The 26069-nt window shown below is 41.4% G+C and overlaps 1 protein-coding gene across 1 annotated transcript in view; it reads right to left on the reverse strand.

Annotated features, from left to right (window-relative positions):
* The window catches only part of FBLN7 (fibulin 7), a 182505-nt gene extending 157994 nt beyond the window's left edge, over positions 1-24511 (reverse strand). The window contains exon 1 of the mRNA XM_073628039.1: positions 23986-24511. Coding sequence (XP_073484140.1) covers positions 23986-24060 — 75 coding nt within the window. The 5' untranslated portion in view covers positions 24061-24511. The remainder of the gene's footprint in view (positions 1-23985) is intronic.
* Between the last annotated feature and the right edge of the window lie 1558 nt (positions 24512-26069).

The raw sequence follows: 26069 nt of genomic DNA on the forward strand, positions 1-26069 counted from the left end.
AGGAGAGCTTCCATCAGGAATTTCAAAGCCAATCTCGGTTTGGACGAAGGACAATTTCAGGTCTTATGGTGGGGAATCCTTAAGGATCATTTAATTTTCTTACTAGGACAATGGCCTTCTCCTGATGTACTTATTATTCACGCCGGGGGTTAATGACCTGGGCAGGATAAAAAATTTGGGATTTGATTTGTGAGATGAAGAGGGATTTATCTCTTTTTAAGCTGTTATTCCCTTTCACTGTCATATTATTTTCGGAGATGATATCACGACTCCTTTGGACAAATTCAAGTAACCTTCATTATCTGGATAGGATTAGGAAGCCTATAAATAGAACTATACGCAACTCAGTACTTTCTCAAGGCATTTTTTTTTACCGCAACATAGACCTTGAAGGTTTCCTTCTTGGTCTATACAGAGTTGATTTTGTACACCTCAGATGTCAGATGTCGGGTTAGACATTTTTGTTTTAGGCTTACAAAACATGAGTAGGCCACAGCGTTTGGGGGGCTTCAGCCACTCAGTTGCTGAGTGGTTTTCAGCTGGGGGGGTTTGTCATCCAGTTCAGTTCTGGATGGACTAGGTGATAGTATTAAATAATTAAATGATTTATGGTTATGTAACTTTAAGATTAATTATATTGCTGGTTATGGATTATTATGGTTCAATTTTGGGTTACCCCTTAATAAACGCTGTGACCATTATAGCCAACATGAAATAAATTGTGTTATGTCTCTTTATTTAATATCTTTGAGTCATTTGTGCTGTCCAATGACTGAGCCCCTCGGGCTTATGCAGGGCCCCATGGGACAGTAAAGAGGGCTGCCTGTCTTTCCCATTCTCTCCCCCCTCCTGTTTTCTCATTTTAGGTTGCTTCGATTAATGGCAGAATGTGGTACACCATAGCAACGAGTCCCGATCGGCTGAATCGGGCAGGATTGAGCAGGGCAGAGGTTATACGTTCACTGCCTGAGGAGACCCCTGCTGCTCCCACCCACCCTCCCTTTAACCACTTCAGCCCCGGAAGATTTGGCTGCTCAATGACCAGAGCATTTTTTGCAATACGGCACTGCATTGCTTTAACTGACAATTGCGCGGTCGTGCGAAGCTGTACCCAAACAAAATTGATGTCTTTTTTTTTCTCACAAATATAGCTTTCTTTTGGTGGTATTTGATCATCTCTGCAATTTATATTTTTTGTGCTATAAACAAAAAAAGACTGACAATTCTGAAAAAAACATTTTGTACTTATAGCTTATAAATATCCCCAATTTTTTTTTTAAAAAAGCTAATTTTTTTCTCAGTTTAGGCTGATATGTATTCTACTACATATTTTTGATAATAAAAATCGCAATAAACGTATATTGATTGGTTTGCGCAAAAGTTATAGCGTCAACAAAATAGGGGATAGATTTATGGCATTTTTATTACTATTTTTTTTTACTAGTAATGGCAGCTGGTGGGGATTGTCATCCAGTTCAGTTCTGGACGGACTAGGTGATAGTATTAAATAAATAAATGATTTATGGTTATGTAACTTTAAGATTAATTATATTGCTGGTTATGATTATTATTCAATTTTGGGTTATCCCTAATAAACACTGTGGCCATTATAGCCAACATGAAATAAATTGTGTTATGTCTCTTTATTTAATATCTTTGAGTCCTTTGTGCTGTCCCATGATAGCTTATATCTGAGGCTTGTCATGCAAGAATGCAGCTTTGTAAAAATATTCCTTTCATATTCCACTAAGAATAACATGATTTGAACATAATAAATCATATACAAAGGCAAGCCCAGTAGTTATGTTTGTTGTCATTTAATAACCTAGGGGTCTCTTAGAAATGTGTGTACACAGCTCAAGAGCACTGGGAATAAATGTTTAGGCATATAGGGGCACTTAGATAAATTAACATTCACGTAAAGGTACATGCAATCATCAGTTCTCATATAGGGGCAGATAACATAATGAAGCTAATGAACAGAGTACAAAATGCGGCATGTCGAGATTGGTACAAATGTCAGCCTTTCAATGGCCCTGATACATTAAGCTGCATTATAATGACATGCTTGCTAAAATAACATATGATAAGGCTGAGATGCTATTTTAGGATGCCTTAAAGTAGCTCCGCATCCTACCTGGATGACATTTAGTTTGCACTGTGTATCATGAACAATGGACTGTTGTCACCCAATTGACCACTGACAAAGGACTGTTGTCTCCCAATTAGTGCCTGAGCAAGGGTCTTCACGGCAGGATCACAAATGGCTAATTTAGACTTGTGACTTGTGGTTGCGAAGCTTTAAAAGCACATGGTTGAGACGTGTTTTTAGCACCCCCTAACTGACCCCCTTAATCTGTAATGGCAGCTGTGCACATGCAATGGATATGATACTTTACTTCCAGTTCACAACAAAAATTATATCAAGCTTTTTGGGCAGGAAGCCCGCTAAATGTGACCCATTCAAGTAGAGAAGCACCACAATCACAGTGCAATCAAGTGCATTTGTGTGGCATTTATGGTGTTAAAACAGGCAAGGAGGAGGCATCATGTTGCCTCCTCACCACCCTTTAAACAGCATTCTGAACTCGAATCCTTTTCAGAGGACTGGCACTTTAGACACAGGTCCAAACTCACATTTATGAAAAAAATGTATAGCTATTTCTACAGTGAAACTGCTTTTACATTTGTTCTGTGTGCATAGGGCAGAAATGAATGTGTACTCCTGTTTACTCTAAAGGTTGATTGTTATTCATTCATTAAAAAAAAAAAAAAAAAGACTGGTTTGGGAAAATACCACATTGTGGCCACTACATGGAGCTGGGGATAATAGGAAAAAAATACTGATCCTCAGCTCCATCTAGTGGCCATAATGCAGTGTTTTCCCAAACTATTATATATTTTAAGACTGAAATACGTGTAGCACTGAGATCACCATTGCTGACTTCTCATTTTGAAAATGCTAAACTGTTTGGTTGCCAAATTAACCATCTGATTGACCTAATGACCCAGAACAGAAGCTTATGATTATTTTTCTGACTTTCCTTATAGATCTACCCATGGCTTTTTTCTCAGAGAATATGTGCAGGTACACCCCTCTTCAAAGTCACCCGTTGTCTCCTCCCCCTACCCACCTCCTAGCACTGTTCCTTGGTGCCACCCCCTACCCACCTCCCAGTACATCCTGTTTTAGATAATACAGAACCAAGTATCATTTTGTGGTGCTAAGTAATTTGTATGGAATTTGTTAATGATAACAATAAAAGCATTAAAACTAGAACCCTTGCAGCCAGCAACAAAAGACCCTCCTCAGCAACAATAGGTTCCCCCAGCAAAAATAGACCTCCTGCAACAAAATACCCCCAGCAACAATAGAGCCCTCCCTCAAAAATTGTCCACACCCAGTAAAATAAAACCACCCCCAGCAACAAGAGATCTCCCACCAGAAACAATAGACGCTCCAGAGCAACAATAGACCCCCACAACAATAGATCCCCCAGCGACAATAGATCTACCAGCAGCCCACATAGCTATAAACCCTCCAGCACGCCCTAGCATCCCTTGTCATTCTATTCATAAAGTGCGTTTCCCTGCATTCCTGATAGACAAAAAGTCCTGCATCTATCTGTCCAGATAGCAAGGATAACTTGCCATAAATTTGTGGCAGTGTTGAATTGTATGTCTGTTAACTTGCTGCACATTTTCTTTGGAAAGTTGTACACTTGCAGAGCACTTGAAGCACAATTTCTAGTTGATACTTTTCCTATTTGTAGCAAATTTGCATGGCAAGTCTCTAGCAAGAGCAAAGTTGCAGTGTTGAGTCTACAGTAAGAGCTCTGCAAGTCTACAGCATGAAACTTCAGCCACAGTGACCCCTGTGGTGGGATGACTATTGCACAACATAACTGAACCAGAACTTGCAGCAGACTCACAGAATGTTTACAAAGAAAGTTGATCTGGAGTCATGCAATGTGGACTTTCTGCAATTGTGCAAAAAACTGGTGAAGCCTGGCAAGTCTAGCAATAGCTTAGCAAGTCATTTTCAAACTTGCAGCACAATTGCTTGCTATTGATATCTGGGAAAGCATTGATACTAGTCGGTCTCCATAATACCCAGGCAACTAACATTATTTAAAGAAGGTCAATGGCAAGCACCGCTCTCTTTACTTTCATTTCTATGTCAGCCTGAGGAGTTATGGTCTAAGTTTTCTGAAAATTTTTGCAGGATTACACAAGGATTTGTTTGCTGAGTCCTATAAATTCTACATTTGTTTCTCTACCTCTGCACTCAAATCATTTACTGCTGATCTTGATGCAGTTAGTGTAATAATCCCAGAGAGACCATTAATATCTCATATGTACAGTATATTTATAGCTGTCTACCTATTTTATATAAAAAAAAACATTTACTATACAATTATCCAAACCATTTTGGGAATATTGCTTAAAAATAGCATTTAACATACTTGGTATTCCTGACACGGATGGAAATAGCCATCAAAAAAACACTAATGTACCACAAATACTGGGAAATGCTTGCATCTGTGTGTACTTGCCAAGAGAAATATATGCCTGCATTCTTGAAATCTTGCTTCATACATCTAGTCAGAGGTTAACCTCACTTACACCTGGTATTTACTTCAAACATGTCAGCAGAAACCAAACTGTTCTAAGTACCACTTGTGACATTTTCCATCGTTATGGCAAGCCAGCCTCGCTAAATGCACATGACTAACATTTTGACAACACTGACAATTGCAACATCAGCATTTACTGAGGCCTTTGTATTTTACTGCTTTGGTTTTATTTGCTTTTTGTGTTTCTACATTCAAGCTACTAAAAATTGAAAAATAAACTATAGGGAAAACATCAAATAAATAGTTTTTTTAATCACTGCTCTCAGAAAAGTAGATTTCTTTAGCCCATTCTTGTAAAGCAAGCCTGGCCAGGGCCAATACAAGGGGTGGGCAGAAGGGACACATGCCATGAGCACAGTGTTAAAATGTGAAGGGGGTGGGGGTTAGCTGGGAGCTTCATCTGCTCCATTCTCCTGCACCTCACAGTGAGAAGAAGCGAGCACTCCCATAGCTGTTGGAGAGAGAATTCTACTCTCTTCTCCCACCAATAGTAACCAGCTGTGGGCCGAAGAGAGCCGGTGCCTGTTGAGAACACACCTCTATCTCAGGGTACAGCTGAGAGTGAAGTCAGACTGCCTTTCTACCTATCTCTCCTTGTTATTTGTCATGTGACATATTACATAACCAGATACAGGAGGAAGAAGCTCCAAAGCAGAAATTCAGCCAATGCTGACATGTTTCAGCCATTACAGCTTTACTCATAGCACATGAGTAAGGCTGTAATGGCCGAAACATGTCAGCATTGATCCTGTGTATATGATGTAACCAAATAATGGATAGAAATAAGGAGTTATCGAGTTTCCAGCTGAATTTCTGCTTTGGATGTTTGTATAGGGGAGTGGGGATCCCCTCCCGCCTGAACACCAAATCTCAACAAGTATTTCTTAATTGTGCGGTTGAGCTTCGGCATTTTCTGCTTGTAGGAGGAAGAAGCTGTCATCATTACCAGAGTTCTGAACTGTGAGTACACAGATGGGGGGGGGGACGACTCAGCTCCAGACCTTCCCTTTCGTCCTCATAACCCCCCAAAAGTCATATAGCCACCTCCCTACCTTCAAGCCCATGGGCCCCTTCTTCCTCCCTCAATATCTCCCCAGATCCTTTTAGTTCCACACACCCCACATAGCCAAGCTCCTCTCCCTGCCTGCATTCCACAGACATAGATGCCAAATCAGTTCTCCTCACACTGACACTACCAACGCAGGGACATTTGTTCCTTTCCGGTGACAGCACTGACACAGCGACAACTATCCTTCAAGTGAAACCACCAACACAAGGACATTTTTCCTTTCAGTGACACCATGAACACAGGGACATTTTTTTCCTTCTAGTGACATCACTGATGCAAGGACATTTTTTCCTTCCAGTGACACCACTGATGCAAGGACGTTTTTTCCTTCTAGCGATGACACTGACACAGGGACATTTTTTACTTCCAGCGACACCACAGACACAGGGACTTTTTACTTTTGAGTGACATCACCAACACAGGGACATTTTTACCTTTCCGCAACGCAGGGGCATTTTTCCTTCCAGTGACAGTAGCGATGCAGGGACATTTTTCCCTTCCAGTGACATCACCCATTCTGGGATACTCTTTTCCCTGTGCTGTTGTTAGGCCCATATTTTAAACTCTTCAGTTCACTGTGGCGTACCACGACTATTGGTACTATTTTAGCGCATTCCAAAAACAGTTACATTAGCCCCATTCTCTCCTTTACCCAAGGGGGAAGGGTCCCAGTTTGTCATCTTTGCCCTGGGCACTGGATGACCTTGTCCCAGCACTGAGAATGCTAATCTGTCACTCACTTGCTATGGGGGGGGGGCTACAATGGTCCGTTTAATATACCATTGAAAGCATTTTGCACTAGCCACATTTTCTTTTGTCACATACAGAACATCACCATATTGTTGAGGAGAGGATGTGGGGGTTGTTTCTGTAGTCCTAACACATTTTACTCCCCATAGTACAGTGATCGAGAATTGTCACCCTAGAACAGAAAGTGGCAGGATCACTAGGTCACAGTATAGGAAAAAAATGAAAACAAATGCAGTCCCCACATCTAAGGAATGACAATCTAAAATATATTACATTTTTGGGGTTTTTGTTTGAAAGGCCAGGGGTTGTTTCATTTGCACAGGAGCAGCTCTTTCTGCTCATGTGCACAATAAGAACATTATTTGCAATGTCATAAGGAGTTACGATGTGGCAGTGTTTTTATTGCTTCATTGTAACCTCTCTGGATCATTCCTAGCAGCTGAAATTGGTGACCTTTGATCTACATATGATGTCAGTTAAAGCAAGTGTGCAAATTAAATAAATAAGCTGAGTTTAACCCCATAATAATCCTTAGTTAACCCTCATCATCCTCTGTTTACTACTGTTTTGCTACTGATGATTTTTTTATTTTTTTCCCATTCCATTTGTAAATAATTGTCCTATGCTTTGTAATAGAAATAGAATTTCTGTATTGAAACAAATATAAATTAATCATTAAATATTTTGTAAACACAATTTAAGCCAGTTTTACCTGTCTATCGTTTGCTGAGAAAAAAAAAGCTTGTGTTTCCTGAACTCAATAGCTAAATCTAAAAATGTGCACACAGAATTTAATGAGTCAGTCTCAGATTTCCCCACTCCTGCTGCCTCCACCTAAAGTTTCAATTTGAGAGAGAGAATCTGAAGACAAACAGTTTCTGCTGTGCTCTCACTTTAGAAAACCCATCATATTTTGGGAATCCTGGCCATGTGTGCACACACTATTAAGTGTTTATTTAAACAAAAACAAGGTTTTATATGAACAATATAAAGCAGATGTAAAACAACAGTTTAAAAACTTCGGAGCTATAAAACAAATATTTTAAAATAAAATTGACTCAGAACCATTATCATTTCCCTTTAACTATCCCTAGTCATATAGTAACACAAATAAAATTGGCATAATGAAGAAAAGCATGAAAATATGGCTTGCTTAGCATTAAATTGATAAAGCACAGCATGTTTTACCCCTCAGTATTTGCAGGGAATGCTGAGATATAGAGTTCCACCTTAGCTTAGAGGGCTGCCATGATTTATGCCTAACAGTAAGTAAAATGTGCAAAAGCTGCCAAAGGATTTAAATTTGAGAACACAGTTTATTCACCCATCTCCTCACCCCTCCCATGACACCACTCATTCTTTTTGCTTCTCCTAAAATTTTCCATTCAATGCAGTGCAGAGAAAATGAGTTACGTTTTTATATATTGGTAATGGAATCTTTGTAACTAGTCAGTTATGTCTGGAATGAATAAAATTTTAATAAAAGTATTTGCAGAGAGGAATGTGGGATATATACCTTTAGATCTTGAAAAATTCCTTAAAACTTTGCTTGGAATAGTAGAGTCAATAAGGGTTCAAATAGACATTTGCAGCAATATAGTTGGATGGGCTGTATTCTCTGAAGAATGAATGCATAGGGAGCTACAGTTCAGAATTATGGTGAGCACAGAATTAATGTACTACCCATGCTCCTGAAGGGAGCCCATTGAGGGCAAAATGACCCATTAGGACAGTGATGAGGAACCCCATAGCATCACTATGTAGTCAGTGATGAGGGGGTCCTATCACTGAACAATCCACAGGTTTTTTATATTAGTAAGGGTGCTTCCATATATAAAGTATTCCAATTCTGGAGCAAAAAAGATACAGGCATACAAATTAATTATTGTATATGTAGACCCAATCCATACAGTCTTAAAGTGTTGCTAAACCGAGGACCCTGCATTCACTTTATCTGGTCTCCCACAGTACACGGAACATGGAAATGTAATTATTTTAGTAAATATAAACTGCTAAATACCCTTTCTCATCAGCAGTATATAGCAGTCTTGTGACTTCTATCAGTGTCTGGCAGAGCACTGGTTAAAGCTTGTAGGAGGAGCTTTCATTCTCCTCCGATTGCCCTATGAGGTTGCATGACCCCTGACCCTCTATCTGGATAGTGCTGATTGGCCCTGTGCTGATCACATGCACCCTCCAAAGGAAAAAGACCACTCTCTAGCAATACACACCAAACTGAGTATGTGCATAGTGACTCCTAGGGCTCTGTGCTATCAGCAGATGGTTGGGAACAGTAAAAGAAGGGGAGGATAAGAGAAGACCAGATCAAACAGCCTTTTTACACAATGTGGGGGATTAATCCCTTAGGTTCCACAGTGAGTATAACAAACATGCTTTACTGCATATACATGTCAATTTTACAGTTGTGCGTTTAGTAACACTTTAAAGCCACTCTGAACTTTTCTTTAAATCAGTTAAATATTTTCCAGGTTCATCAAAATGACAGGCGCGCAACGTTCATTTTCTTGAGAAAGTAGATACAGCCTGAGTAGAATAATCTGGATGCTACCCCCTGGCAGCATGCTGTAGAAAGACCATTGCTTGCTCTAGATGCAGTGTCTCTGTGGAGGTTTAACACACCCCCTTCTGATTCAGACATGTGTACTTTGTTTATTGGAGAGCACTAGGTCTGACTCAGCAGGGGACGTGTTGGATCTCTGCAGAAAGATCACTTCTTCCACACAGAGAGCATAGGTCTTTCTCTATAGCATGGAGCTGACAGGGGACGGGCTTCTCTACTCAGTCTGTGTCTGCTTTCTAAGGAAAATTAGCTATAAGATTTTCACATCTTTTGTTTTTTGTTTGCAATTGTAATTTATTTATCTGATTTCAACTGCATGTTCAGTTGGACTATGGTCCTAGATCAATCTGAACATTTCATAGTATAATTATGTTCTTAATAAGGTTCTGTTTCTTTTTTACAATGTCTATTATACGCATCTCCAAAAATGGAGATGTACAGATGCATATATGAACATTTCATCATGGGAACATCAGGTGAGTACATCTTTCTGTTAACAACACTTTGGCACGTCTTTCCAAGCCCCAAAGGCATCTTAATTTATTAGTGTACCTGAAATGACTGGTGCAAAAATAAACCACATAGTGTTATTAACTGGCTTTCTGTGTTACAGTCCAGCACTGTGAGGATGGTTGAGGATTTAAAGAAAAATGTACAGTAAACAAAGTCACATTTTCTGTGAGCTTTCAGTCTAAATATTACATTCCTCAAATGTTTAAAGTCCTTTACAAGACTGCCATGTTTATTTTGTTCATTACAGCAGGGATAGACAACTAGCCTTTAGACAATCATGAATCCAGACACTCCCTATCAACTGAAAGCTAGGACTTGTAGCTCCTCTAGATTTTGTCTCTCACAGGCTAGTTCTGTTTGTACTACAGAGTCTTCTAGTATTAAACTGATCAAGCCCAAGCAAAAGGACCACATGAGTCAACCCACACTTAGCTTAGTTCGGCCTTCTAGAAGAGATAACAAGAAAACATCACTTCAGCGCTAAGGTGTAGAAGGCCAGTGTCAGATATACATAACACGGCAGTCATATAGCAGTTTCTCTTGCTGGCTTCATCTTTCATCAGGCAACCAAGTTGACTCCAGGCGATATTGCCCTTCCTCAGATCTGGGGGGTCCTAAGAACTAAACGACAAAGAGCAAAAAGGGTGCACCAGCCTTGTGCATTACCATTAATACCATTTATTGAAGAACACACCAATGGTTATACTCACAAACCAACTAAATCATAAACTCAGAATCGCTAGGAAACCAGTCTCATTACAGAGCACGAACAGTGATGATGGGCAGACCTGGCAACTCAGGCTCTGAGGAAGAGGGTATAACCCTCGAAACATGTTAACTCTTGCTTCTGCTGTGGAGTGTTGCCCAGGTCCGCCTATCATCGATGTTCGTGCTCTGTTTTATTTTCCAGTGATTCTATGAGCAAATGATTCAGCTAGTTTGTGTTTAACTATTTGTGTTTTCTTTAGTAAAAGTTAATGCACAAGGCTGTTTTTTCCTTCTTGCTCTTTGTCTTCTGAAAGAGATGCCAAAACAAGCTACCTCATCATACTACTTTATCATACTGTTAAAATTAAAGAGGATTTAGTTAATGATAACTTGCAAAAGTTTGTAAAAAAAACATTTGCCCTTGCTTCTATTTTGAAACTTGATTTCCAAGTTTAATGTATACAGTCAACCACTGAAATTTGTGGGGGTTACGTTCTTTGAGCACCCATGAATTATGAAAATCTGCAAATTTTGGATGTGGTAAAAAAATGCCTATAAATAGTTCACACAGGGGTGGCTTCAAAGTGACCTAACTCCCATCCGACTCTGAAGCTGCAAGTCGGGTCTGAAGCGTGCAAAACAACTTCTGTATAGAAGTCAATGCAAGCCGCTCCGAAGTCGCCCCCAAGTAGCACAGGACCCTTTTTCTAAGTCAGAGTGACTTGAGTCGCTCCTATTAGAATGGTTCCATTGTACTATATGGAGCGTGACTTGTCAGGCTGACAAGTCGCCTGACAGTTCGCCCTGATGCAGGAATGCTAGGCTGGGAAAAAATCCACGAACGACTAAGGCTGCAAACTCTGATCCGCTACTTCGCGGGGGTCGACTATATCAGGAAATGACAGAACATTTACACACCCTACTTACTATTATATTTAACAGAACATAGGTTGAAAAGTTGCCACGGTCCAAATAATCAGAATACATTTTCTCAACTTTTATTTGTACTGGATTAAATGCAATTCATTGAAAGCAGAGCATAGTAGTCATAATTATGATAGCAGTTACTGTAAATACTATTTAAAACACACCTTAGCTCTATGCCTTTTATGTATACCAATCCTCTTTCTGAATAAAGCACAGGGACGTGCAGTCAGGGAAGGCAGGTGAGGCAGAGCCTTGAACATAAAAAAAAAATTGAGCTTCGAGGTTCGTAGCTCGGCGACCTGGGGTCACAGAGACTCCTACAACCTATGGTTCCGAAGATATGGGGCTCCTTGTGCAGCCTGTCAGAAGCTACATACAGAGCAGCCAGTTTAAATATAAGCTGGCACACTCTGTTTGCAGCAGACTGAGAGGATGAGCTCACGGTGCCTCTCCTCACTTCTTGTCAGAGGTACTGAGCTCAATAGACAGCTTGGAGTCTTGGACCAATGGTAAAGTACCATTGGCCCAAACTGACCAACAAAAATGCTGCAGTGGAGGCACGCCTCTCACTGCAGTGTCATAGAAGGGGGGATGTGTCTAAAATACACATGCTTCCTTCCAGCCCAGCCCTCTTAACTACAAGGAAAAAAACTGGGTTTATGGGTATAAGATTTTCCCACAATCCCGTGTTTTTCTCACACAGTTAAGAGGGAGAATTAGAATCTTCTACTGCTGAAAAGGTACTGTTATAATCAAGTTAAATCATATATTATTTTGCTATATGTTATACATAATAATTTATTATTGATCTATTTACTGTGAAATTACTGGTTGGAAGTAATAACTTCAAAATTCAGTAATTTGTCCGTTAAGTCACCTGCTTGAGTACAGTCTTTGAAAATATAGTAAATTGCCTAAAAAACAATATATAATAATTATTTGTATATTACTTACTTTATGGTAAATAACCCCTTGCCACCTCTGACACTTCTCTCCTACATGTAAAAATCATTTTTTTTTTGCTAGAAAATTACTTAGAATCCCCAAATATTATATATATTTTTAGCAGACACCCTAGAGAATAAAATGGTGGTCGTTGCAACTTTTTATGTCACACGGTATTTGCGCAGCAATTTTTCAAACGCGTTTTTTTTCTTGGGAGAGAATTAAAAAAAAAACACTAAAGTTAGCATGATTTTTTGGGATAATGTGAAAGATGATGTTATGCCGAGTAAATAGATACATATTCCACACTTGTGGAATGGCGCCAAACTTCAAGACTTAAAAATCTCCATAGGCAACGCTTAAAAAATGTTACAGGTTACATGTTTAGAGTTACAGAGGAGGTCTAGTGCTAGAATTATTGCTTTCGTTCTAGCGATCACGGCGTATGTAACCTGTGTGTATATGGCTCTGATAGTAGCCAGTGCCTCACCAACCACTGACCTCACCTCACGTCCCTGATAAAGCACTGACCACTGAAGCACTCTTATACGACACGGGGGATTATAGAGATGAGGCTTAGCTCAGGTAATGGAACTTAAAGCAGGATTATACTGCATTTGAGCACCAAAAACGCTATTTCATTCATTTTTAATAGTCACAGCAAACTCCCCCATCCATCCTTGACTCCATGCTTTATTTTGTTGAGAAATCACTGTGAAAACCCCCCCCCCCCCCCCCAGCATTTCTGGCCACGGCCATCTTGAGTAAGGGCAGATATGCATGTAACATTTACTTCCTGGAATCCACCAGCCATGAGCTCAGGCATGAAAGCAGGAGGCTGTGAGCTGAGAAAGCCCTTCCTCTCTTCCTGAAGACTCCTGGGATGTATGACATAATTTGCCTAGACATGAAAACCAGGCAGTTACTGAAGAAATGTAAAAAAATAAGTTAAACAGGTAAATATGATATACTTTCTTATCTATTTACTAATGCTAGCAGAATAAGGAAAAAAAATTGTCAAAGTTGATTGAGAGAGTGAAGTTTCATTTTAACCCAGAGGTTTTGGACGTTGAGCCCATAGTACCAAAATTGAAACCAAGATCAGAGAGGTGTACAGATGAGGCTTCTGTGGCCCACAAAGTTAAACACAGGTGGTTCTTGCTTTGAAATATGTATACTTCCAGTCTGTGCCTCTTCCTGTCAAAATAATAACCGTCGGACTGTTATGCTGATTATTTGGCTTCAGAACATGCTGAATCACTGACTCGAAACACATAAAGAATTCTGATTTTCTTCTGACTTAAATTTTCTGCATCCTTGTCTCGGGTCTTTGCCTCACAAGTATTTAATTTAGATGTAGTTGGATTCCAGCAATAACAACCTTTGTGCATATCTGGGGACAGGTGTACTTTGTACTTTGAGGGGGAGCAAAGTGATGCAAGTATGAAGTGCAGGCACCTAGAGATACTTCTGTGTAGGTCCCTAATGGCAGTGCCAGGGCAAGGTCATCTAGAGCCCAGGGTGAACATGCCAAATTGTGCCCCCCCCTCACACACACACACACACACACACACAAGATGTATGTTTATCAGGAAAAATCCCCCCACAATGCATACTTACCCCTAAGCATAAATCCTCCCGCCTCCCAGTACAAATCCTGCTGAAATCCCCCCTCGCAGCACAAATCTTTGTTCCCCCATCCCCCAAATCCCCCCCAGCTCAAATGCCCCCCCCCAAAAAAAATTCACCCCTCCTAGCACAAATCCTTTACCCCTACAATGTTCCCTCCTAGTACCCATCTTCTCCCCCCACTCCAAATTCCCCCTCAAGGCAGCAAATTTACCCTATTCCCCCCTCCTAGCACAAATCTTTCCCCTCCCCCCATCCCATCTCCCAACAAAAATCCCCCTAAAGCAACACTCTTAGCAACCCCCCTCCTAGAACAATACTTATGCCTGCCTCCCCCCAAATTCCCCTTCCAACACAAATCCCCCCCCATCTCCTTGTGGTGTGCCCCCCCCCACTTCACATGATACCACAGTGGCCCTCCTGCCCACCCCGTGTCCCGGCCCTGCCTACTGGCACATTGCTTTTTGTTCAATACTATGTGGGCAACCTCACTGGTCTATAGGAATATGTTGGAGGTAGGAAAACAGGTAGTCTGTAGCACTACCGGTATTAAGAAATGCAGAATCTTTGCCTGTCCCAATGGTTTGGTATTCAGCATGACAGAAATTTTTTGAACACTACAGCAGGTATGTGCAGGAACCTCTGGATATCTGCACTTATATCTACAGCAATTTCACCCTCTTTCCCCAGTGACACAGACTCTTTGTACATGCTGAAATATCTGACAGATTCATTTTAATGGACTTTTCTCTAGAAAGGACTTACATACTGTATGAAATTCTTACATACAGAGGAGGATGGGGCTGGGAGGAAATGAAGGGATTTGCCACCCTAGGCAAGTAGAAATATTATAAGTTGGACCGGTGGGCCTAAGTGGAGATACTACCCTATTCAGACCTCAAGCTGCAAAGGATTCACAGTCCATGACAGCTGTTGGACTTTATATAGATATTTGCTCTCTGTTCAGATCTATGATCACACCTTCTAGCAGAGAGAAGTCTTTCAACACCAACTTACTTTGTGACTCTGAGTGTCATGTGATTGAATGCAGACTGCAGAAAAGGAAGTCAATGCTGCAAAAACACAAAACTGTAAAATGTATTGTGTTTAAATGTTTATAGGCTATAAACAGATAAACACAATACATTTTACAGTTTTGCATTCCATAAATTTTAGCTTGGTGTGGATTATTTGTGATAGTGGCGTGGCATTTTAATTATGTCAGTTAATATATATATATATATTTTTTTAGCTGCACAAGTATTTCCCTCTTTAAAGAGGAGTTCCACCCAGGGGGTCCATTAAAAAAAAAAAAAAAAAAATTAAAAGTCAGCAGCTGCAAATACTGCAGCTGCTGACTTTTAATTGGACACTTACCTGTCCCAGGGTCTAGCGATGCGGGGGATCGAAGCCCCGCTCGTCCCCCCCCCTCCGCTCGTCAGCGCCGGCATTTCAACTGTGGGCGCCAGGCTGTGGCTTCACAGCCTGGCACCCACTGCGCATGCGCGAGCGGCGTGATTGGCTGTTCAATCACCTGGGACCTGTAATGGGTCCCAGATAATTGACAGGAGGGAGGGAGCAGAGCCAAGCCCTTCCTGTGCCGAGGGGGAAGTGATGTCACCAGCCCAGGCAAAGGAAGAGGCAGACTACGAGGGACCACCTAGCAACAGGCATTTAGACATGTATCCAATTTTTTTTTTTTTTTATTTTAGAATTTTTCAGGTATTTTTGTTTTTTTGGGGGGAACCCCACTTTAAGGACTTGTTATGTCATCAAATTTGGCCAAAGACACTTGGAAAAATGTAGACACCTGGAAATGTATTTATATTTTTCTTGGTGTGGGAGTGCTCCATGGTTGGTGGTGAGTTACAAAAGGGGGAACCAGAGCATTAGGTTGGGCTTTAAAGCAACTCTGGGCCAAAAAATAAAACCTAAAATATGGCTACCCCAATAATGAAGAACTTGAGGTTTCTGTAAGTGACAGATTCCTGGTCCTCAGCTATGTTCTGTGCTTCAGTCCACTGGGTTCTACATCACTACTGTGCCTGCAACAACATGGGGATCAGCAGGACAAACTGCTGAGTGTAGTAGGAGACCAAAAAACTGACACTTCTGGAAGACCCAGTCTTTCCTAAAAAAGAAGACAGGACATGCTAAACCTTTGTGTTGCTGGTGCTGCCAATCTCTTCAATGCTTTTCTTCTGAAATCGGAAACAGATACTTTCGGGAGTGTCATTCACTATGGTCCCCTGAAGCTCCAACTGGTTCCTCCCTTTGACCTCCAATTCACTACGGTATCCTGTAAAGGGTAGAGGTCAGAGGGATGAACACCTAAGAGCTGAGGGGGACCAAGGAGTTCAACACCTCCAAAAGTGCTGGTTTCAGTGTGGATTTTGGCAGAAAATGTCTCAGTATTGGAGAGGTTATCAGCAGCACAGGCAGCAGGAAAGGTGAGTATATCCTGTTTACTTTAACAGGTATGTGCTGGAAAGCTGTGACCATTATGTACAACAAAACGACAAAACTTGATTGATCGCTGATGTTTCTGCACTTCACACTTTGCATTTTGTCTTTTTTAAATATGGTTGATGGAATTATCACAAAATAGTCAAAGATAAAATGGATGGGGATAAGCAAAAACATAAGCCTTGTGATACATCAGGGTTTCTTAGCTCAGTGCCAAAACAGTGATCTTACTCCACGCCAGATATAGTTTTCAGGGCTTTCCTGCCCACTTTTATTCAAACGAACTTCACACAGGTATGTCTTCCCATGCAGGGGGTTTGCACCATCACTGCAAAACCATAACATTCAGCCTCCTGGCTCTCTTGTGGCAGTTTTACTGCTCCAAGTACCTCTTCAGGGTCTTTCCTGAACATTAGTATTTTTGTGGTCCTCCAGACTATGTAACACATTCCAGCATTTATGCACAGAAGCTGCACCTCAGCTCTGCAACTTCCGTACAGCTTCCTAGCTGCTGTGTTCCTCATTGACTTTCTCTCAGGTCGGGCCTTCCTCTGTCCCGACCTGGACACGATGGTGCACACATGCACCCTCATCAGTGTCTCTTACAGACACTGACCCATTTGGGTGGGTGGGGCTCTGAGCTCTATCTCTGGCTCTCATATGAATGCAGCACACACCTGAGCCATTAGTGTGCTTGCTACCCAGAAAACCTAGCGTAAACCACCATTTTACACAGTGGCATAGGGTCACCATGCTACAGCCTATATAAAGTTATTATGGAGCAGGAAGCTTTATCACACCTCCAAATATGTGCAATCTCCAATCATGGTGGTTCAATATTACATCCAGACTTTACAAGTACAGAGGGCTGCTGCTAGAAATCAAGGGGTCCCGTACAGTCTACCTGACAGGACCCGCTTCCCGAAAAATATCAAAAGATATTTTTGCTAAAAATAAAGAAATCATTATTAATGGAAACAAACAGAATACAATTCCTGCTAAGTCTAAAAGATAAAACTTTATTTAGTCAATAAATAAAGTTGTGTGTGTGTGGATGAGGTCTTGGGGCTCATTCACATGGGTGCTGTGGCCTGTACAGTGTGAATCAGTGGTTTGTTTATGTGGCTGGAGCCACCTTGTGTTCAGGCAGCCCATGTTACTCTATGGGGATGCAGCAGCTGTACAAACACAGCTGTGCGTCCTAATTTGACAGGTGTGTGGGTTCAGGTGTACGGCTTCGGGGCTACTCATCCACACTTGCACACTTGTCAAATTAGGACTAGGGATGAGCTTCGAATTCGAGTCGAACTCATGTTCGACTCGAACATTGGCTGTTCGCAAGTTCGCCGAACAGTGAACAATTTGGGGTGTTCGTGGCAAATTCGAATGCCGTGGAACACCCTTTAAAAGTCTATGGGAGAAATCAAAAGTGCTAATTTTAAAGGCTTATATTCATGGTATTGTCATAAAAAGTGTTTGGGGACCTGGGTCCTGCCCCAGGGGACATGGATCAATGCAAAAAAAAGTTTTAAAAACGTCCGTTTTTTCGGGAGCAGTGATTTTAATAATGCTTAAAGTGAAACAATAAAAGTGTAATATCCCTTTAAATTTCGTACCTGGGGGGTGTCTATAGTATGCCTGTAAAGGGGCGCATGTTTCCCGTGTTTAGAACAGTCTGACAGCAAAATGACATTTCAAAGGAAAAAAGTCATTTAAACTACTCGCGGCTATTAATGAATTGCCGGTGTCTTGCCGAATAAGTTCCTTCGGCGGATAAGTTCCCCCCTGTACTGCGCAGGCGCAGGGCCTGCGCAGTACGAACTCCTGACAGCTGCCGGAGATAGCCGAAGCTCAAGATCGACAATCAGCTGTACACGGCGCCTGCGCTCTGGGTCCAGGTTCCTTCCCTACCATCCAAGTGGACCTAGAGGGGGAATCTAAAAGAGCCGAGCGAAGCGAGGCCGTGCCCGAAGCGTGGCGAGCGAAGCGAGCCCGCGAGGGGCCTTCTTTCAGCCGCCGTGTACAGCTGATTTTCAGCTATTCCGCTTCGGCTATTTCCGCCAGATCCTACTGCGCAGGCGCAGCGCCTGCGCAGTAGAGGGGGGAACTTATCAGCCGAGCGGAACTTTCTCGGCAGAACACCGGTCCAACAATACACATAAAAGTTCATTGATAAAAACGGCATGGGAATTCCCCACAGGGAAACCAACCCCGAACCAAAATTTTAAAAAAAAATGACGTGGGGGGTCCCCCTAAATTCCATACCAGGCCCTTCAGGTCTGGTATGGATATTAAGGGGAACCCTGGCCAAAATTTTAAAAAAAAATGGCGTGGGGTCCCCCTCAAAATCTATACCAGACCCTTCAGGTCTGGTATGGATTTTAAGGGGAACCCCATGCCAAAATGTAAAAAAAAATGGCGTGGGGTTCCCCCAAAAATACATACCAGACCCTTATCCGAGCACGCAACCTGGCAGGCCGCAGAAAAAGAGGGGGGGGCGAGAGAGCACCACGGGGAATGCCACAGGGAAGTCCCATTAAGTCCCCGTGCATCAGAAGGGGGCGGGGTCACCGGGTGGCCCCGCCCCCCGTTATTTAAGAACTGTCAGAAGGGGAGAAGCGTCACACAGCAGGAGCCTCCCTCCATGCCATCATGGATGTGGAGCAGCCCAAAAAGAAGATGAAGACAAGAAGATGAAGAGAAGAAGATGAAGAGAAGAAGATGAAGAGAGAAGCGTCACACAGCGGGAGCCTCCCTCCATGCCATCATGGATGCGGAGCGGCCCGGAGAAGAAGGGAAGAAGATGCCGGACGAGAACACCAGAGGAAGAACCAGAAGAACCAGAAGAAGAAGAAGAAGAAAGAAGAAGCATTTAAATAAAGGAATTGTCAAAAACTGTCTTTTGTCATTTTTAACATTTTTGACACTTTTTTAGTGAAATGGTAGGCCCTTCCTTACCATTTCACACAGGGGGAGGGCCAGGATCTGGGGGTCCCCTTGTTAAAGGGGGCTTCCAGATTCCGATAAGCCCCCCGCCCGCAGACCCCCACAACCACCGGCCAGGGTTGTGGGGATGAGGCCCTTGTCCTCATCAACATGGGTTTTGGGGGGTGTTTTGGTGGGGTGTTTTGGGGGGATACCCCAAAGCACCCTCCCAATGTTGAGGGCATGTGGCCTGGTACGGTTCAGGAGGGGGGACGCTCTCTCGTCCTCCCCTCTTTTCCTGCGGCCTGCCAGGTTGCATGCTCGGATAAGGATCTGGTATGGATTTTTGGGGGGACCCCACGGCCGTTTTTTTTTAAATTTTGGCGCGGGGTTCCTCTTAAAATCCATACCAGACCTGAAGGGTCTGGTATAGATTTTGAGGGGGACCCCACGCCATTTTTTCAAAAAACATTTTGGCCGGGGTTCCCCTTAATATCCATACCAGACCTGAAAAGCCTGGTATGGAATTTAGGGGGACCCCCCACGTCATTTTTTTTTTTAATTTTGGGGTTCCCCTGTGGGGAATTCCCATGCCGTTTTTATCAATGAACTTTTATGTGTATTGTCGGACCAGCAATTCATTAATAGCCGCGAGTAGTTTAAATGACTTTTTTTCCTTTGAAATGTCATTTTGCTGTCAGACTGTTCTAAACACGGGAAACATGTGCCCCTTTACAGGCATACTATAGACACCCCCCAGGTACAAAATTTAAAGGGATATTAAACTTTTATTGTTTCACTTTAAGCATTATTAAAATCACTGCTCCTGAAAAAACAGCCGTTTTTAAAACTTTTTTTGCATTGATCCATGTCCCCTGGGGCAGGACCCAGGTCCCCAAACACTTTTTATGACAATACCATGCATATAAGCCTTTAAAATTAGCACTTTTGATTATTCATGTTTGTGTCCCATAGACTTTAACGGTGTTTGCATGTTCAAACAAATTTTTTGCCTGTTCGCAAGTTCTGGTGCGAACCGAACAGGGGGGTGTTCGGCTTATTCCTAATTAGGACCTGTGGCTATGTTCGTACAGCCGCTGCCTCCCCTTAGAGTAACAGGCGGCTCCAGCTGTATGGGCGATCCACTCATTCACATGACCAAAGTACCTATGTGAGTACGGTAAGTCCTTAGAGATCATAAAAAACTTGAGGCTGGGGAACGGTAAAACTCCACGGTTGAGCTGTGCTTTTACCAACCACCAACTGCTACCCGCTTTAGCATGGATATTGGTGTATACATGCCACAGCCGTGATGCTATGCTTTGCAGCCATGGCAGAATTTATACCCCCGTTGAAAAAGACCCATTCTGCTCTGCAGGCACCCCGCAACCTCATGCAAAGCACATGGTTGCGGTGCACTAGTGTAGGGTTAAAGCAGGTGGTGAAGAAGCAATATGCCTCCTCACTACCTGTCAAATGAAGAGCAATCCAAATGCTAGCTGCTCTTGAGAGAGCAAAGCACATGTGAACTAGCTCATCATTTGTTTGTTTTTTCAGAAATTTTACTTACTATTTTTATTCTATTTTTACATTTTTTTAACTGCCCTGTTTGGGTGGGGGGCTTTGGTAAAATCTTAGGGGTCTTAACAGACCCCTGATGTCTCACTTTTGAGGACCTAGATTCTTCCATCCCCTTCTCTACAGCCTAAGCTGCACAGATGAATGAATAGGAAGGGCTCAGAGGCATCCTGTCAATTCACAAACTGAAGCATAGTAAATACAGTTTAGTATGCTTCAGTGATGAATGGATACAGGAACAATCGGTACAGATTGCTCACTGTATTATTTCAGGAAAGTTGGGGGCTATTAAATATGACATATTTTCCATCCCCCTTTCTCTCCATCCTACAATATGTGCCCTCAACAGCTGCTGACCGGAGGGAGGGATAGAAGGGAAGCGGGCAGTGCTGTGAGGAGAAGGGCACACAGAGGGGCCGAACAGCAAGGGGGTGATCAGAGTGCTAAAAGAGGGTGAGAGCGCAGATAGTAGAATTGATCCCCCTGCCTGAAGCAGTAGGGAGGGAGACTAGGAGGTGCAGGGGGAGCCACAAGAGGATCGCAGTACAGCTGGCCCTCCTGCTTGGCAGATGCCTGGCCCTCCCTTTCTGAACTGATAGGGGCCCAGGCCTAGTACAGGAGAGTCGGCTGTACTGCCTTATCAGCAGTCCTGCATGTACATTAGGCATGCTGTATTATTTTACCTGCACCACTTTAACACCATGTCAAAAAAATCAAGCCCTCCTGGTCCTTGGCTATACCTACGAAACCAACCTTTCTCACAAAAATGCACTAATTATGATGTAACATCCTAGTAGGAAAAGGACTATCGTACCTCTATTGTTCTTGTGGTATATGTTTTGCTCTGACATTTTGAGTCGTATATTGCCTATTTTATGTCTAGTTTTATGATGAACTCACAAAATATTCTTTTGTATGTAAATTCGGAATATTAATACCAAAAATGTAAGTTCAATTTATGACACTTATTTATCATATGTAGGTAGGATGGATTAGATTCATGCCTTATGTTTGCTACACTCCCAATTTTGTCTTAAATTAGTGCATGGTCTTTTATAACATTGACTGATTGTAGCATGTGTAGCCTTTTATGCTATACTGTATTTACTATATAACCCCTCAAAATATATTATTCTTTTTCTTATTCTATTCAATAAAACCACAGTATACAAAAATATCATATGTATTGTTGTGTTCAATGGATACAGCATTAATACATTGTAAATTGAATACCCTACCACTTATTACCTAAAGGCATACCTACCAACTATCTGGAAGAGGGACACCTTTTAGAACACAGTATGTAGGCAAATACCATGGCCCCAGGTACACGGACCACAAATATCTAATATGCAGAAAATAATATGCCTCGCTTCACAAACTTATTTTTGACCTCTATTTTTCCTAGAGATACATTGGCTTTGCAAAATACAAATCCAATAGAGGCTGGCTAATGGGTTTAGTGCACTTTTGGAAGTAAAATAGTGAATTTTGTATAGAAATGTACACATTAGACCAAGATAACACAAATGAGCCTACACGAAGGACAGAGGAATTTGGTCTCTAAAGAGGGCTAGTCTCTCCAATTGAGGATCAGTTGTTGGCTGTAAACTGTCTATAAAATCAATTTATTGGACATCTGTTCTCCTGATCAAAGTTATCTTTTAGCTTCTTATATCCATGTTTGAAACATCACTTAACTCACAAAAAAATCTAAACTTCTGATTGGTTGCTGATGATTCTGCATGTCCCAGGTTGCTTTTTGCCTTATTTAACTGCTTAAGATCCACCCTATAGCATTTTTACTGCTACAGGGCAGCACCTCTGCACTGGATCTTGTTTATACACTATTTCGAAAGGTTTTACACACACATGAACTTTATTGGCACCCCAGTCTTGGTCCATAGGGTTCAATATTGAGTTGGCCCATCCTTCGCAGCTACGGACTAAGACTGGGATGCCATTAAATTTCATGTGCGTGTAAAGGCAGGCATCCCAATACATTTGGTAATATAGTGTATACGTGATCCGGCTCTTCCGGGTAGTGAAGTATGCTCAAGTTGTTGGTGGCTGGCTCTTGCTGTGATCACACACAGCAGGAGCCCAGCGGCGGGTACCACAGACTCTATGTCCCTCAGCTCCCGCCGATCACCCTGCAGAGAGGCAGAATGGCAGTCTGTCTATGTAAACAAGGCAGATCGCCATTCTGACAAGAAGGAAGACATGGATCCTGTGTCTCTGCAAAGCAGGGACTAGGATCCATGTCTTTCCCTAGTAAAAACACCTATCACAATACATATAAACACTGGTCAGGCACACAGTTAACCCTTTGATCACCCCTAATGGTAACCCATTCCCATCCAGTGTCATTAGTACAGTGATGGTGCATTTTTTTTTAGCACTGATCACTATATTAGTGTCACTGGTCCCCAAAAAGTGTCAGAATGTCCACCGCAATATTGCAGTCCCACTATAAGTCACTGATCTCTGCCATTACTAGTAAAAAATGATAATTAAAAAATAAATAAAAATATCCCATAATTTGTAGACACTATAACTTTTGCGCAAACCAATCAATATATGCTTATTTTGATTTTTTTTTAACAAAAATATGTAGCAGAATACATATTGGCTTAAATTTATGAGGAAATTAGATTAAAAAAAAAAATATTGGATAAGTTTTATAGCAGAAAGTAAAAAATTAATGTTTTTTTTTTCAAAATTGTTGTTCTTTTTTTGTTTATAGTGCAAACAATAAAAAAAAAAAAAAAACACAGAGGTAATCAAATACCACCAAAAGAAAGCAAGGAAAAAAAGGCCATAAATTTTATTTGGGTACAGTGCCACATGACCACGCAATTGTCAGTTAAAATAATGCAGTGCTGTAACACAAAAAAAAAGGCCTGCTCATGAAGGGGGGTAAATGTTCCGGAAGTCAAGTGGTTAAATATGATTAATGAAGTCTTTACACTAAAGGCAAAGATAAAATAGAAGAACATCTTTATAAACCTATAAAAATTTAATTATGGAACATGAAGTTTTCTCACCATAGTCAAAGAAAGAAGCAATAAATTTTTTTTTATAAACCTATAAAAAGTAATTTTGGAACATTTTACAGTTACAGTGTCATCTTACAATATAAGTCAGGTTTAATTGTTGACAACATACAAAATTGTCATATTTTTAGATGCAGATTCATAACTCTACCTACTTCATGAACCTGGAAAAATCTCTGCATAAGTTAAAAAATTGCTTACCTGCGCTGCCTGTGACTCCGGAAAGGCTGTAAAACAAAGGAGAAAAAGTAGACTGTACTGAAATCCAGAGGTCATAATGACAGATCTTCAGAGCAAAATATATTCAGGCTGGATATTAATAAAACCAAGTGCTTCTTTCTTGATGTTCCTTGTGCCTGAGTTTTCCTCTAGGAGTTGTTTTTTATGTACACCCAAAAATTCAAATAAGATGGTATGACCACTAGTAAGGCAGGATCAAGACTGCATGTTAATCATGCTGAAAGAGTGTGTAGCAATCCAGCAATCCACGCTGAGCCTGCTCCCAGAATACAGCCTTCTGCAGCAACTGTTGACACCTAAGTTACTGTTTGTACCTTACTGAGTCTCGCTATATCCCTCCCACATTTTTCCTCTCTTCAGGGATATTCAGTAGGTGGAAAAAGACACCGCATGGAAAGAGTACCCAGCTCCTGACAATGCCAGTGCAAGTTTCTACCTCTCCTCTCACATCCAGCATGAAAAAAATACCCTTGGAATTCAGTTCAGTCTTCTTGCATTTAAAGAGGAGAGACCGGATGTGTTCATTCATACAATCACACTCTCTGCTGAGCACAAACTATTTCATTTAAATGCAAGGAGCAGAAACAACTATTCTATTGCCTTGTTATGCTGCAAAGTTATGCAAGACAATGTAATTCAGCAAGCTGACGAGTAAGACTTCCAAGCTAGGAACAGTTAAAACTAAGAGAAGGGTTATAGCTTACATATGGCTTTATTTGATTGGCATTGTATAGTCTTAGATTATTGATGGTGGTTGATTAAAGGCTGAAAAAAAAGAGATGGCAACTCTGGTCCATAAGGCATTCATATATAAACAAAAAGTGTTGCGCCAACAAAAATGCATAAAGTCAGTGTATAATAATCATAAATAATCCAACATGAAAAAAGTCCCACCAAGAAAATATTGAAAGATATGTCGTTCCAACAGTTAAAAGATCGAAGATGGATGTTATCTCCTTCCCTTTACCAAGGAGGCCAATCACCAACACCCTCATAAGATGTCCTCTTACCAGAGCTGGTGGACCCTCTGAATAGGTGGGTCAAAAGAGCTTTTGGGGACTCGCTCCCTCTAGCAGTACTTAAACCGAAAAGCTCAACCTCAGGGATGATGTTTTAAGTTTATTTATCCAGAAAGATATCACCAGCGCCCAATACCGTTGTACATATAAATAAAGAGCACTAGTTCAAGTCCCAAACAAAGTCCCTTGTTCCAGACAATATTCCCCTCGGAACGGTAGTAGTCCATATAGCAGGCTCTAATGGCAGTGGTCTTTATTTATACGTACAACAGTATTGGGAGATGGTGATATCTTTCTGACATCATCCCTGAGATTGTGCTGTTCGGTTCATGTACTGCTAGAGGGAGCAAGTCCTCAAAAGTCCTTTTGACCCACTTATTCAGGGGGTCTATGAGCTTTGGTAAGAGGACATCTTATGAGGGTGTTGGTGATTGGCCTCTTTGGTAAAGGGAAGGAGATAACATCCATCTTCAATCATTTGGCTGTTGGAATCACATATCTTTCACCAATTTCTTTGTGGGACTTTTTTTCATGTTAGATTATTTATGATTATTATACACTGACTTTATGCATTTTTGTTAGCGCAACACTTTTAGTTTATATACTGTATGTATTTTGGTGATAAATATCTCACTATTGTGTTTGCAGCTTTTTCATCTAAGATTTACAAAGTGCAGCCATTTTTTGATTTCCATAAGGCCTTCAGCTTTGAGTGGCTTTGGAATGCTATTTGAGAACATAAGTGCGGTACAGATGGCTGTGGCTGGTCAAAAGTGATGGGTAAACGAATCTACAACTTGTAATATCAAAACACAAATACTACTGAATCGCAGCTGGTGGATTTCAAATGGTCCATGAATTGGGGTATGTGATCTTGCTACTGGTGTGATATACAGCAGTGTTTCTCAAATTTTTTTTCAGTCAAGGCACCCTTTAAAATTATGGACAGTCTCAAGAAACCTTTAAAATTATGGACAGTCTCAAGGCACCCCATTCGAAAATGTAAAAAACTATTCTTATAGTTTT

Source organism: Aquarana catesbeiana, linkage group LG04 (assembly GCF_042186555.1).
Source record: "Aquarana catesbeiana isolate 2022-GZ linkage group LG04, ASM4218655v1, whole genome shotgun sequence".
NCBI classification, from domain to species: Eukaryota; Metazoa; Chordata; class Amphibia; order Anura; family Ranidae; genus Aquarana; species Aquarana catesbeiana.